The sequence below is a fragment of the Elgaria multicarinata genome, chromosome 16, assembly GCF_023053635.1.
Source record: "Elgaria multicarinata webbii isolate HBS135686 ecotype San Diego chromosome 16, rElgMul1.1.pri, whole genome shotgun sequence".
Lineage (NCBI taxonomy): Eukaryota > Metazoa > Chordata > Lepidosauria > Squamata > Anguidae > Elgaria > Elgaria multicarinata.
In genome coordinates this window covers 8,776,179-8,791,061 of record NC_086186.1, presented here as the reverse complement: position 1 = coordinate 8,791,061, position 14,883 = coordinate 8,776,179, and the positions used below count along the sequence as shown (strand labels likewise).

The 14,883-nt window shown below is 41.7% G+C and overlaps 2 protein-coding genes across 3 annotated transcripts in view; one reads left to right on the top strand and one right to left on the bottom strand.

The window, feature by feature from the left end:
* The window catches only part of PIGB (phosphatidylinositol glycan anchor biosynthesis class B), a 301,093-nt gene that overhangs the window by 154,286 nt on the left and 131,924 nt on the right, over positions 1–14,883 (top strand). The window lies entirely within an intron of this gene.
* NEDD4 (NEDD4 E3 ubiquitin protein ligase) overlaps positions 4,668–14,883 on the bottom strand; it is a 38,799-nt gene continuing 28,583 nt past the window's right edge. For both annotated transcript variants that reach the window (XM_063142820.1, XM_063142819.1), the window contains 12 exons: positions 14,518–14,583; positions 13,699–13,928; positions 12,937–13,058; positions 11,997–12,067; positions 11,784–11,879; positions 11,237–11,310; positions 10,916–10,976; positions 7,835–7,894; positions 7,620–7,727; positions 7,094–7,190; positions 6,700–6,772; positions 4,668–6,612 (listed from right to left, as the gene is read on the bottom strand). In XM_063142820.1, coding sequence (XP_062998890.1) covers positions 6,510–6,612; positions 6,700–6,772; positions 7,094–7,190; positions 7,620–7,727; positions 7,835–7,894; positions 10,916–10,976; positions 11,237–11,310; positions 11,784–11,879; positions 11,997–12,067; positions 12,937–13,058; positions 13,699–13,928; positions 14,518–14,583 — 1,161 coding nt within the window. In that variant the 3' untranslated portion in view covers positions 4,668–6,509. The remainder of the gene's footprint in view (positions 6,613–6,699; positions 6,773–7,093; positions 7,191–7,619; positions 7,728–7,834; positions 7,895–10,915; positions 10,977–11,236; positions 11,311–11,783; positions 11,880–11,996; positions 12,068–12,936; positions 13,059–13,698; positions 13,929–14,517; positions 14,584–14,883) is intronic.

The window sequence follows — 14,883 nt, the reverse complement described above, 5'->3', positions numbered from 1 at the left end:
CCTTGGAAAGCCCGGAGGAGTCAGGTGAGGGGCTTAGCAACCTGTATCAGCTGACGTTACATGTTGTTTTGTTGCTTAGCAACCTGTATCAGCTGAAGCCTGTACGGAAACATACCTAAGCATGATAGATAGATAGATAGATAGATAGATAGATAGATGATAGATAGATAGATAGATAGATAGATAGATAGATAATGGAGCTTCCCCCAACCACTGCTATTACCTCTGGTAGGACTGCAGAGCTGACTTTGCCTCACAAGATGCTCTATGAACCGGGAGGTGTGTGTGTGTGGGGAGAATGGCAGGAGGGAGAAGAGTTAAGTATGTCCCCCCTGTCCTGCCACATGGATGCTTTGCAGCAGAGGAGCAGCTGCTAGGCTAATGATGCACGCATCAAGGATGTAGCCTGCCATTTGGCCTTTGTATTGCCTGAAATATGTGCACCAGGGTCTCCCTTTAAGCCCAACCTACCCCTTTCCCCTTTTGGGTTATGATCATCAGACCTGCCTGAAGTTATTGTTAAAATATTTTTATACCTCCTTCAAAGGGTAAAAAACCCCCACAACTTCTCAAGGCAGTTTACAGAATAAAAACCATGACATACAGAGAGCAGGCCTCTCAGCACCTGTAAAATATGCAAAATACCGTACAGATGGACTGGGGGTGGTGAGGTAAGATTTCACCACCATCCTCATCTCAAGGTAAGCCCCAAGAGGGTTTCTCAGTTATTTCATTGTGCTTATTTATTAGATTTATATCCCGCCTTTCCCCCCTCCTTTAGGAACCCAAGGCAGCTTACATAATCCTCCTCATCTCCTTTTTGTCCTCACAACAAGCTTGTGAGGTAGATTGGGCTGAGAGTGTGACTGGCCCGAAGTCACCCAGTGAGCTTCCATGGGCGAGTAGGGATTAGAACTCAGATCTCCCGACTCCCAGTCCAACACTCTAGCCACTGCACCACACTGTGCTTGCCACACTTCTTTCGTTACCTCACAGTGGCCTCCGTGTATATATTGGAAGTCCCCAACACTACAAACCTTGGAGTCCTCCCAGCTTGAGCAGGGAGACCATTTGGCAGCAGGATGGATGGTTCTCCAACACAAACCATGTCAGGGAGAGAAATTCAAAACTGGCTGAACTGTCGATTGGGCAAAGATGTTTATTCTTCCCTGAGGCCTTTTGTCCATACACTAAGAGTTCCCTAACTTCTGCGTTTCAGAAGCAAAAGGTTTGACAATAAACCCCCTGAGGCTCAGAGATACACATATGTATCCCTGCGTAGCTTGCTAGGAATTAGGATTTTTTGCTTTTCCCCTTTTATCTACAATCTCGCCTGAAGAAGGATGGATGTCGGAGGCCTCCTGCTGCTTCAATTTATCTCAGAGTCAGGAAGAGACCCCGGCCAGATCCACCGGGCCTGTCCCCTTATCTTAACCTCCCCTCTCGGCTCTCTCTGAAGGGCCCGTCCTACCTACCAGTTGCTGCCACAGTGTAAGAGGGATGACCTCTCAGGAGTGTGAAGATAAACAGAGCGGAAGCCTTCAAGGCATCTCCCGGTCCCCTTCCCCACCTCACACACAGAGCACAGGCCTATCTTTGACAACGTTCTCTTCTTAACCCCCTGGCCAGACTTTTAATATTTTTGAAACATCTCAGGTATTTCTCCCAAAGTTCTTTTGAAGCAATTTAAAACCTAGATGCAAAATGAGGCAAAATAAATAAAAATGAGGAACAGGGAGCTCCTCAAGACTGAAAATTTATGCTTTAATACATTTATTAGTTTCTTAGTAACAAGACTATTTCAATCTAACATTATTAACTGCTAGGCAATTACCTCAGATTTGTCATATTGTGGAGGGAGGGGGTTTACCTCCCTCAACATGATCACCTTTGCAACTGGGCCTTTTCCAGTCTCACAGCAAACTGGAGAACTCTTTCTAGAGTCCTTCAGTAGGGCTCTCACAAAAATGAAGGGGCTTATAATAAAGCCAAAGCACATGTATCATAGAATCATAGAATAGTAAGAGTTGGAAGGGGCCTATAAGACCATTGAGTCCAACCCCCCGCTCAATGCAGGCTTACTGCCTCTGATACTAGAGATAGCATAAGGACTAGTAACCATGGATAGCCTTCTCCTCCAGGCATTTATCCAACCCCTTTTTAAAGCCATCCAAATTGGCGGCCATCACTACATCTTGTGGTAGTGAATTCCATAGTGTGACTCAGCACTGTGTGAAGAAGTCCTTCCTTTTACCTGTCCTGAATCTCCCACCCATCAGCTTCATGGGGATGAGCCCTTTGGGTTCCAGTATTATGGGAGAGGGAGAAATATGTCTCCCTCTCCACCTTCTCTGTACCGTTGCAGAATATTATCTTTTTGTCCATGTTGATTGGGTAGAGTTGCATGGTAATAATGGGCTGCGAGTAATAAAGACCTTGATCCAAAAGGCGGCACCATGGCAGATGCAGCACTTTGAAGGTGTGTTTACACGCAGTAGTTGTATCCATTGGCAGCAGCCTCCCACAGGTAAGGAGCTGGATGTTGCCATAGCCCTATTTCATCAGCAAACACCAAGGCTTTAATCTCTACAAATCAATATTTTGGACTCCTAAATGCCTTTGACGAAGTCCCCCGCTAAAGACTCTTGAATAAACTTAGCAGTCATGGGGTTAATGGACAGGAATAACAACAACAATAATAATTTATTTTTTACCCGCCTCTCCATTCTGATCAAGGCGTGAAACAACTATAAACAATAAAATACATAAAACTGAATTAAAACATAATATACATTGTTAAAAATATCCTAAAAACATCTTAAAATTCCACTGGATAGGCCTGCTGGAAGAGATCAGTCTTTATAGCTTTCTTGAATGCTAGTAGACTGTTAAGTTGATGAGTTATGGATCCATAACTACCCGTATTTCTTCGATTGTAAGACGCACACTAATTTCAGTACCACCAACAGGAAAAAAAAAAGATTTGATTCTAAGAATAAGAATAATCGCATCCGCGATTGTAAGACGCACCCCGTTTTTAGAGATGTTTATATGGCGGGAAAAGTGTGTCTTAGAATCGAAGAAATACGGTAGTTAAAGAACAGGAGCCACCATATCTACAGGACTCCTGCTCTGCAGATCCCCAGCAAAAAATCTAGCCAAAATGCAAAGCAGTAGGAGAGCAGAGGTGAAGATTGGCGGACTGAGCCCTTGGCATAGTGTCTGTGTAATAACTTTGCTGCTGACTATCTGCATTCACCCCCAAAGAGGCAAACTAGAGAGCGTGGTCTTTAAGAATCAACTACGTATTGCAGTTACTCCAATCCCTTTATGCTTCCACACTAGCTTCTTCTGCACTAAGGCAATTTTGTACAAATTTGTGTTCTTACCCTCTGGCTCCAAACTCTCACCTAAAAACAAGTGATGCCTCTATCTTGGGCTGTTAACAGAAGCTTATCTTGCATGTTTTGTGTTTTTAAATCCATGAACTGGCTTATTATGCCCTCTGGTGGTAACTGGTGAGTAACCAGGATTGAAGATCTTTTCTTGGGAGACAGCGCTGCTACTGCTTGGAAAGCTGCAGAGAAGATCTTTGCTGTTCTGAACGAATAGTAAGAAGCTGTACGGCTAAGACAGGCTGACAAATAGTTTTGGATATCGAGGCTAGACCTATGAGATAGCTAGAGCATCTTTAACTCCACTTTTAATCTTTATGGGAAATAAATAGCACGCGCACCTTTCTGAAATAGGTGATGCCATAATTTTAGGTACGTTGCTCAGTTGCTGAACTCCCACCTTTTCCCTTCGTTGAGGTGAGTATCTACCTGTGATCAATCAATGAACAATGTGATTATTTAACACTTCATCTAACTCGAAACTTGAGAAAAGGCAAATTGGCTTAATGGGAATATGGAAGATAGTCCTCTTAAAAAGCCTTGGTGATCACTTCTATGGGCAGTGATAGGTACAGAGGGGACCTGACATAGACCTCTTCTTGTGACTGCCCTGCTGGCTGCAGAACAACTACATGCTTGATGCACAGGAGAAACGGGGGCGTGTTTTTTTCTCATAGACACCTGTTTTCCAGCTAAATATATTAAGATATATCTTCTCTGGTCCAGTTTGATATCATTGCCATGTTGGGGTGTAGTTTTGAACTACATTACTTCTTTTCGGGTCTGATGCGTTTTGCCTTGGGTTTCAAGAGACAGCATGGCAGCAGAGATTGTGGACTGCCTAGACCAGTTTGTTTTAGGTTGCAGAAAGGCAGCTGGGTGGAAATCTTCCTTAGTGTCGTCCACAGATTCAGGAAAATTCATCATACTGGAAGTGTTCCAAGAGTTGCCTTGGGAGAAAGACAAGATTTGGAAATAAGAGCTTCATGTATCCAAATGCTGGCACTGGAAAAAGATTAGTTAGAAAGACTGACGCCCTGAGGGATTCAGGTAGAGAATATACCCGTGCTCTCCAGGAATGCATTTTCTGGAAAGTGTTGGTGGTGATGCTTTCAGGGGCCGTCGAGGACAGACGATATGGGAGGGGAGAAAGAGCTTATGGAGATGAGAACCAAGGGTGGAAGAATGGATGGGATTTCCTTCCGCCCAATAGGCCCGGCTTGTTTCAGACGATTCCACAAGGATCAAACAGCTTGAATGAAAACCAGCCAATTTATTAGAATAAATTTTATTTACTGCTTCAGATTTTTTCATTTGTTAGATTGAAGTACTCTGATAGTTACATTCAAATCTATACAGACATATCATTCCTCATTTTACAAAACAACCCGAATGTAGACTGAATATTTATCTTTATTTACTGGCAATACTCTGCACTAGACCCAGTCTAAAAGGGATTTTAAAGATTCCTTAAGACTCATTTGTTAAACAAGTTGCAAGTCTTTGACAATTTGTGTAGGAGGCAGCAAATGGCGACAGCTGTGGACTGCCTTTCCGTCACATCTTGGGTGCAATTCACCAGGAACTGTGGCAGCCTGGCCTCTTTTCTAATGGGTCAAGAGTGATGTTCTAATACACCGCCCCTTCCACTGAACCAAAGATCATGGTTCTCAAGCAACTGCTCCAGATTGCACATAGCAACAGGTCCAAGAGTCAACCAAAGCCAGAGACCACCATGTAAACTTTCACCTCTCAGAACTGATGATTCTAAACCAGCATTGACCAAAATACTGGCTCTGACAAATGTATCAAAATATCCATATTTTCTATTTAACAATTGTATGAAAAGCTTCATGCTAAATTTCTGTGAACCACTAGTTCTCAATAAATTGCACATTTACTATAACTTTGGTTATACTGTATTTTATTTGGTTTCTAGACTAAACATTGAGAAAATATAAAAATGCAGCCGGGGGTAGGGTTGGAGGGGGAGTAATATAACATGTAAACAAATTTCAGGGCCAAATCCTGCCCTGGGTGCATTCTGCAAAGTGACACGCACATTTGCACATATCCGGTTGCTGAATTTGGCCCATAAAACCCTGTAAACATGTCCATATTTTTGTGGTGCAATACTGCAAGAATGGATACGAAAAGGCATTTTGTTATAATACTGTGGTATTAAAAAAAACACAAAAATACTGTTTCGAGATTGAGGAAGCTAAGCTGAAAATATTGTTTGTTCGTTAGGCAATTTCAAAATATGATTTACCAAAAATACACTAGAATATAAATTCAAACAGATTTTAAAATAATTTCATTCAATTCATGCTACTTTTAACCTCAAAAGTTGAAAAGTTTAGAAGTGTCAACACTAAAAGCACAGAGCGCAATTGATGGGGAAGTTATCCTGTGCAAACCCCACAGAGATAGACAGGGGCGATGCAAGAGGATTGGTGTGTGTTCTTAGATAGCTCCCGTTCAACTCAAAGGGGGTTGACTCAAAGGCAACTGTACAGCAGGAAGTTACAAACACACCAGCCCCAACGGTTTAAGGCTTGCAACCATGTGCACAATTGCAGCCAGCGTTGACATACTACGAGCAGACACTACGAGATGGAAAGATTTTAAGGTTTTACTAAAAAAATATAGTAAGGTGCTTTGGAAAGTCTGAAGAAAATCCTCACAGCCCAGAGCAGAATACATGTGCTATTTTGCTATTTCAGGGGAGAGAGAGAGAGAGAGAGAAAACACACACACACACACACATGGACAGAAAGACAGACTAACTTTGCTTTTTCACAGCTTACACTTTCAGTAGTTCAGTGTGCCAAAAAGGCAAATATTGTAAGAGGTAATGCAAGGCTAATGTCAGCCTCATCAGTATTCATTTTGCACCAGCTAATGAAACAGGCAAGAGTTTGAAATGCAAAATGCAATTAAGCATTGTTGAAATTAACACTTCTTCTTTTTTTAAAAAAATGATACCATAAAGATTCAATTGCCAAAAAAATACAGCAATAGATTCCCTGGAATATATTTGTTTTGTTTGTAAACTTTCAAATTGCAGCACAGAAAAGAACAGAAGGAGTACAGCTTGCTTCTATCCAGGGCTCAGTCAACTCCATCAAATCCCTGAGCGTTTTCAATTGCCATGTGAAGCTTGTCCCACAAGTCTTCAAAGGATTCATATGAAGGCAAATCCAAGCGGTTAAAACTGGGGTGGAAGAGAGAAAAGAGACAAGAATAAAGGACAGGCTGATGGACTACGTAAACAACAGGCCTCACATTCAGGGGTCCTTACCAAGTGTGGGCTCTTGGCAATTTGTCAGGGCTGCCCCAGTATTCAATGGTGAATAACTGTGGTCCATTTGAACCTGCAAGGAACAGAACAAGAACTATTTCAACTATGCATCCATGTCCTGTTTCTCGGTTCCTAGTTGACAGCTGATTGGCCACTGTCTGAACAGAGTGCTGGACTAGCTGGACCCTTGGTGTGATCCTGCACGGCTCTTCTAATGTTCTTGGAGTTCAAGTCTTGAATCCCTCTGCCATAAGCCCACTGTCATTACTGTCTCAGCTTCACCCCCTATCTGCTATACAAGAACCTACCTTACCCAGTGTGTGGAGCATTTTGCCCTAGAAAGCCTATACAAATGCCAAATACAACCACAACGCTTGAATCCCCAACTACATACCATACAATTCAGCAAATCCATTCATTGGTACACGGGACGTGCCAGTTACAAATTGAAGGAGTCTTATTCGTTTTTCAGAATCCATCATTAGTACAGCCTAGGCAGAATTACAAAGTTTTATTGAAATACTAACATTATGAACAACTGCGACAAGTTTGTTTAGGTTGTGTGTGTGTTTTGTTCGCTTTGGCCAGCGCTACTTGTTTACCATCTCAAATTAAAAACCTCAGATTAAGAATCTACTCAAAGCAAAGCAGCTTGGTTTCTGGCTGGGTGATTTTGGCTTCTACTGCACAAAAGCGAATCTGTTGTTAATTTAGGAGGCTGCCAGGATCTGTGCTCTGTGCCGGTTAAGCAGTGCCACCATTTTAAGTGCAGTTCCACCCATCTTTAGTACAGCCATGACAGAACAGAGTGTGTTTAACAACCTACCTACTCCTTGCCACTTGCAGAGGTACATAAAGACTCACTTTTATACAATTCTGTTCTAAAGCTTGTTTCAAAAATACCGCCCCTTTTTGGTTACCTTCCAAAACCACTGAATAACTATGTGATTTGCACTGTAGCCGTTTTTGTACTTCGTGTGTTCCCTCCAATCGTTCACATTGACATCTCCAAGGCCGCACATCAGTAACTACCCCAAAGAAAGCAAGAGAGAGGGAGAATGAGAAGGAATGACTCGCAAGAAAGTATTATGACACGAAATTGCGGCAGGAAAGAATTTTCAATTGAAGCAGTTACCTCTAGTTCATTTTCATCAAAGATTTTGATGAGGTCTTGTGGTATTAGTTCAAAAAAACCCTAGAATACAAAAATTAACAAGTAATATTAAATGGAGAAGAGGTATAGCTAAATCAAATGATTTTGAAGGAATTTGGAAACAGTTCCTAATATTTGTGTTTTCAAAAGGAAGTGGGAAACCACCAGCAGAAGAAAGTATGAGATTCTGGAATCAGGAATGAGATCCCGAGGTGGGGGGTGCACTTGTAGGTTATTTTGATTATGTTATTAAGATAAGATTTTGTATTCAAATTGAACATTATGTAGTATGTTGTTGTTGTTGTTGTTTTTATGTGAATGTAAATGTGTATGTTTAATTAATTAAAAAAAAAAAGAATACAAAAGAGTAGAGACAAGTTTAAGAATCGCTTCTGTGAACAGGTTTGTGACCTGGGGGTGGGGGTGGTGGAAGGAGAGATGAGCTTGTAATCCACTGCACCATCCTCTAACATGTTCAAAAGTGTGTAGCTAGTACAGAACACAGCAAGAACCCCAGAAAAGGATGAGCATTAGGGGCAGCTCATGCTGATGCTCCAGGACCTGCACAGGCTCATTATTATTATTATTATTATTAGTAGTAGTAGTAGTAGTAGTAGTATCCCACCTTTTGCCCAATGCTGGACCTCAAGGCGGCCTTACAAAGTTTAAAACATACATTGGGGGGGGGAACAAAACCATAAACATTTAAAATACACAACAAAATTATAAGACATTAACATAGATGGAGGGTCAGATTATTCTCCAAAGGCCTGCTGGAACAAAAAAGTTTTAGCCTGCTTCCGAAAGCCCATCAAGGAGGGAGCCAGCCTAGCTTCCCCGGGAAGAGAGTTCCAGAGCACTGGGGCAGCCACTGAGAAGGCCCTCTCCCATGTTCCCACCAAGTGCGCCTGTAAAGATGGTGGGACTGAAAGGTGGGCTTCTCCAGAAGATCTCAAAGTACGGGCAGTCTGATAATATGATCTTTCAAATAACCTGGACCACTTGCTCAGTTCTGGCTTAGTCTCTGCTTCACTAAGACCATCAGAAGAGCCATGCTGGATCTGACCATGGGTCTATCTATCCCTTCCAGAATGCACTCCTGAATGCTGGCCTTGGCTAGCAAGACAACACCCTCTGTCAGACCTCTCAACAGCTCACAGGCAATAACAACAACAACAACAACATTGTGACCCTGTTCAGACAACACGCTAAGCCACAGTGGTTAAGCATTTTGAGCTGAACATTATGGCCTTGCATGTCCTATGAACCATGACTTAACGAGTTGTGTGAACCATTCCAAAACATGTGGCTACATAACCACAGTTTAAACATGTTCACTAACCACTTGTTAGCAGCCTAACCATGGCTTAGCGCAGAGCTTTCCAAACTTTTCATGTTGGTGACACACTTTTTAGACATGCATCATTTCACGACACAGTAATTCAGTTTTACTAGCAAACCGAAGGTTAAACTAACCCCTTATAAGAGATACAGAAACATACATAAATTGTAATAACGAAATGTATGGGGACACAACATATCTCATGAAAACCTTTCATTTATATTTTTAAATTATATGATTTGCAAGATAATAACATACATTTTCAAGACTTTTCACATTGAACCAATTTTGTCGAGCTGCGATCGAGCGGCGGTTGAGATGGTGTTCTATCAAAAAACTTGGACCCATGGAATTTCTCGAATGCGTCACTTCAGGTGCAGCCGCGTCACCGGAAGTGACGCGGAATCAGCTGTTTCGACCCGCTTATGCATACTGTGCATGCACAGTACCTGTATGTTCCCTCGACCGTGGTGTGCATACATGGATACGACAGAAGGGGAATATACTAGTGCACCATTTGCTGCGTAAAACTGCATGCAAGTTGGTATTGCTTATTTCACATAGACTCAGAGGTTTCTCATTACGTTCACGTGACACACCTACACACTGCAGCTGACACACTAACGTGCCGCGACACACAGTTTGGAAAGCTCTGGCTTAGTGAGTTGTCTGAACAGGCCCCCTTTTTTTTAAAAAAAAATGGGAAGCTCAAATAAAAAACTAAGGTGAAGTTATTCAGCTAGATATAACATTCACAATTTAAATGACAAACATTGTTTTGTTTTTTTAAATAGAAAACAGAAAAAAGTTCCATTGGTGGGAGAATGGGAAAAATGGATATAGCAAGCGCACTTCAGCATTGGCCACATAAATCAGGGTTGAAATTTGGCTGTAACCACTCCAGAATCACAAATTCTGGTGACCTGGGCTGCACAAGTCAGTAGGTATAAACTATATTTATCCCAGAATAATATTTGTCATCAAGTTAATCCCAATTTTTCTATCAAGACTTTAATCATAATTCAATAAAAGCCCAAATTTTTTTTAAAGAACAGTAATGACTTGTTTTCATTATGCCTTGAGCTCCATCACATGAGTATAAACATGTTATTCTTTATTAATTAATGTATCTATATGTTATATGTAAATTATGTTTTACCAAAAGTTAAACTGTTTGAAGACCACCGAGGTAAGCCTATGTTGAGGGTGCAACACTCATATTAGGGTATAGCATTCATGTCTGGTTAGCTGAAGCTTGCAGAATAACCTTAAAATTCAGACCACCTTACTACTCACAAATCTGAGATGTGTTGGCAAAGAAAATATGAGGTGCAAACAACCCTTACAACACACTTTGCAGAGAGACCGAAGTGTAAATACACTCTCATAATTGATGTACAATTAAAAATTAAATAATGGATTTATAATGATGCTTTATAAAGTCCAATGCTCTATACCTCTGTAACACAAGGTAAAAATTCAAATTTATTTATTTATTTATTTCATTTCTATTCCGCCCAATAGCCGAAGCTCTCTGGGCGGTTCACAAAAATTAAAACCATGAAGAGCATAATAAAACAACCAATCATTTAAAAACACCCACCCACAGAGATAAAAAAATATATATCCTAGAGCTTAATAGACTAAATTCAACATTCAAACAGGCCAGGATGCAACTATTTTAAATATCAGATTAAAAAGTATTCATATATTTTAAGTACCTCTTTAAAGGCACCCATCTGTTTTCGGATCCTGTTCACAAACCGCCACTGTATTACAAGACTGCAAAATGGAAGCAAATATTTAACTCAAAATGCTCTAAACAAGGCAATTAAATTTAATGGTTATTTAATGGGCTCTTTACAGCACCACCCACCTCCCTAACTGTAAGATGGGGCAGACCAGAAATCTAACAGAGAACTGGTGGCAAAGAGCTGTCATTGAGAAGGCGACATGAGCGATTATTTATTTATTTATTGCATTTTTATACCGCCCAACAGCCAATTAAAAGGAGGCACAGGGCTCAGCTGTCTCTTACTTACTAAATGTACTCTTGCTTGTTCTTATTTGTGACCACCACGTCGGACCCTCCGCTTTTCAAGTCGTGTTGATGAGTCTAAACAGAAACAAGGAACCAAAGCAAATGTTGAGCACTAGGCGACATGGTGAGGCTAGACCACTGCTCGCCTCCTCCTCAGACCACAGACCATAAAGGAATTCATCTTTGCTGGAGACGGGGCCATGCTTGGTGCTGTGAGAGATCGCAAAGTGATGTCAACAGCAGGACTGGGTGGGGCTTTAGCAGACCCCTTAAATATTTCCAGAGAGTAAATCCTTAGTTGATACGTTTTGTCATGGGAATGACTTGTAGAGCCATTGTATGTGTTGCCATGTAGGTATGTTTCACAGAAATTTTAACCTATTTGGTAGGCTACTGCAAGTTCTGAGGCAGCAGGCTAAAAATTCTATATAAACTCAACTTGCCCAATGACCACCGCATCACCAAAACCGGTGAAGTAATATTAGGCTTGTTAAGACCTAACAATTCCTCATGAGCGTGCTGTATTAAAGACCTGCATGGGGACAAACCTGCCCAAAAAGTTCTTCATCGACGGTGAACCGGAGGTCCAGTTCTGTGGGGTCATTTTCAAGAATCCATTTCAGAGAACTGTAATATTCACTGTCCTAAAATGAACATGAAAGAAATAGATGCTTATGATCTAGGTAGCCATCATGGGGCAGTGTGTTAATGATCTGCGCTACTTTCACTCAGCACAGAAATGTGCCACAAGGCCTACATACCACAGATTCCATATCATGAAGTGTTATTGGCTTTTGAAGCATCATCTTATAAAAAGGGCGGATAAAGAAGCCTGTAAGAGAAGAGAAAGAACTAGGTGACAAAAGTTAAACGTACTTCAAAAAAATCCAAAACTAATATTGGAGAGGAAGCTGCAGCAGTTGTCAGGCTTGATAAGTTTCTAAGTCTCAGACTCCTCTGTTCACTGAGGGACATTACTGAGTGCGCAGCAACCACTGCTTGCCCTGTTCTGACTGAAAGAAGGGGAGAAAAAATGGTGGCTGCTTCTTTGCACTGCCCCCTCTCTTTTACTTGGCCCGTGAAACAGAGAGAGAGCACTCTGAGGTAAAATTCTTGGTTGAGCTGCTTGCTCAAGGTGAAACCCCAGGACTTTCAGCAAAAAAGTGCTCTGAGGTAAAATTCTTGGTTATGCTCCTTGCCCCAGGTGAAACCCCAGGATTTACAGCAAAAAAGCGCTCTGAGGTAAAATTCTTGGTTATGCTCCTTGCCCCAGGTGAAACCCCAGGATTTACAGCAAAAAAGCGCTCTGAGGTAAAATTCTTGGTTGCGCTGCTTGCCCAAGATGATGCCTCAGAACTTACAGCAAAAAAGCGCTCTGAGGTAAATTTCTTAACCGAACACACAAATAAAACTTAACCCTACCACCTATCCAAGAATTGATGGAGGGAATAGAAAAGATAGAAGTCACTTCTCCCAGTCTAACTCAGGAGCAAACGATCAACCCTGCACTTCTGATGAAGGCAGAGCCAAGACTGAGAGGGATTGCTCCCCTTCCGGGTGGCAAGAAATCTGTTTGATTGGCCCTGCCTTCCACAGAGGTGGATATAACCCTTTCCTGCCTGCTCCACTCCCTCACTGAACAAGAAGTTAAATTTTAAAAAAATCCAATACTAATATTGGCCAGGAGGCATCAGTACCCACCGTCCAAGAGCTTCCCGTGATAGACGGCCATCCCTGCCACACGGCCGATGAACTTGAAGTACGAAAGATGATCTTCATTGCACAACCCAGAGTTCGGATTGATCTGCAGTGTATAGTTATCCCTGTAAGAGAAGAAGAGGCCACATGCTTTACAAAGCTAACATGCCTTGTGCCATGGCAGACCCTTGCCCCCCGCTAGCTCAGCACTGTCTGCACTGACTGGAAATGGCTCTCTGCGGCCTCAGACAAACTCTTCCTTGTCCTACCTGCAGATGCTGCCCGGGGTTGAACCTGGGACCTTCTGCATGCAAAGTAGGAGCTCTACCCCTGAACTCTGGCCCTTTCCTGTTAAGACAGGACTCAACATCCAGCCAGCCTAGTGCTTCTATAATTGCACAGCAGTTCTGTGTAGGAAATGCCTGAAGATGAGCAGCAACGACAGCCTTCCTGCTGTTGGCTTCCTCCTTCTGAAGTTCAGGCTCAAGTTAAATTTTGGTTCTTAATGAGCAAATTGCACATGCTCAGACATTTGATGCCATTTGCAAAGGAAGAGGAGAGAAAGGGAAGGGGGAAGTAGCCACGCTTAACTGAGTGAAGACACTCAATGGTCTCTTTAGATACACGGTTGACCTCGGGGAACTTCACACTAGGTTTGAAGAGTCTGGCTGGCCCACTGGATCATTGATTGCCTAAGCTGTTTACAATTTCACATTTGTACAGATGGCAGAATCTTGACCAGATCAGAACGAGGCTCTTACTTACGTGGCAGAATATTCAAACAATCCATAGTAAGGATTAAACATTTCCTTGGACAGGAAGAAGAACCATTCCCTGGCAACCCCTCCATAGTCTAACCCCTTTTCGCCATCAAATTCAATCCAAAGCCTGGCTTTGAGATACTCCGGTTTCTTTACAGCAATAATTCTTCTGTACGAGTCTTCAAAGATTGTGACACGGTGAAGCTTCATTTCGAACTTGTTTGGAATATCACTCTAAAAAAGAATGGGAGAACTAAATGTTACGAGTAATTATCCAAGTGTAATGAAAATATAATGGCACTTACATTTGAAGGCACTGCATTTTGATAAGAAATTTTATCATGTCTGTTTTAAAACAGAATGCAGAATGCCATTTAATTACATAAGTATTTGAAAGTACATGCCCTAACAAATACTGATCTAAACCTTCGTGCTTCAAGATTGCAAGGACAAGGGAGTTGCTTCAGCATTTTTTGTTTGTTTGGTTTAATTCAGGCAGTTTGTAGGGTAGCTGAAGACTTAGACCTATGCTGTTCCTGACATGATCTACAGTTAAACAGGGTGTGCGCCCCATTGTACTTGTGCACCAACTGGCTATTTAAAGTGGTCTACACACTCGCCTACTGATTTGCTCACTAGCACATTGTGTAACATTAGGGGGAAAACAGTTAAAGGCAAAGGGGTGTGATCCGGCTGATTTCCACACTCATCACACAGAAAAAGCACTGGAAAAAACATAAGCACATCCTAGTATTTGTTTCCAACCCCTTTGATCTGCAAGGACCCTGATCTCGATGTATCCCTTGGAAGGCTTATAACTTACTTGTTTTTTTAACTTCTTTCTGAAGAATTCATACTTTCTTTTATAATCTCTGGAATAAGGCACAGCCTTTGGGGGGAAAAAGAGGAAGGGAAGAAGAATTTGAGATGCTCAAGTATCAAATGCCACCTTTCACTGTGGTGAATGATTGTTGCTTTGTGAATGTTTCTTTCTTTGGTCATGGGGTCATTACAAAATGGGACTGGAACATCATCGTTGTTCACTTTTCTAATTCCCTTTAGGAGTTACTGATTTGAACTTATTAAAAAAACCAGTTTCTCGTTTTCTGCAAGCCATCCTTGAATCACTTACCCTATACATTACACACTTAGCAGCTTTAATAATCCTTTTTTCTTTCTTTTCTTTTTT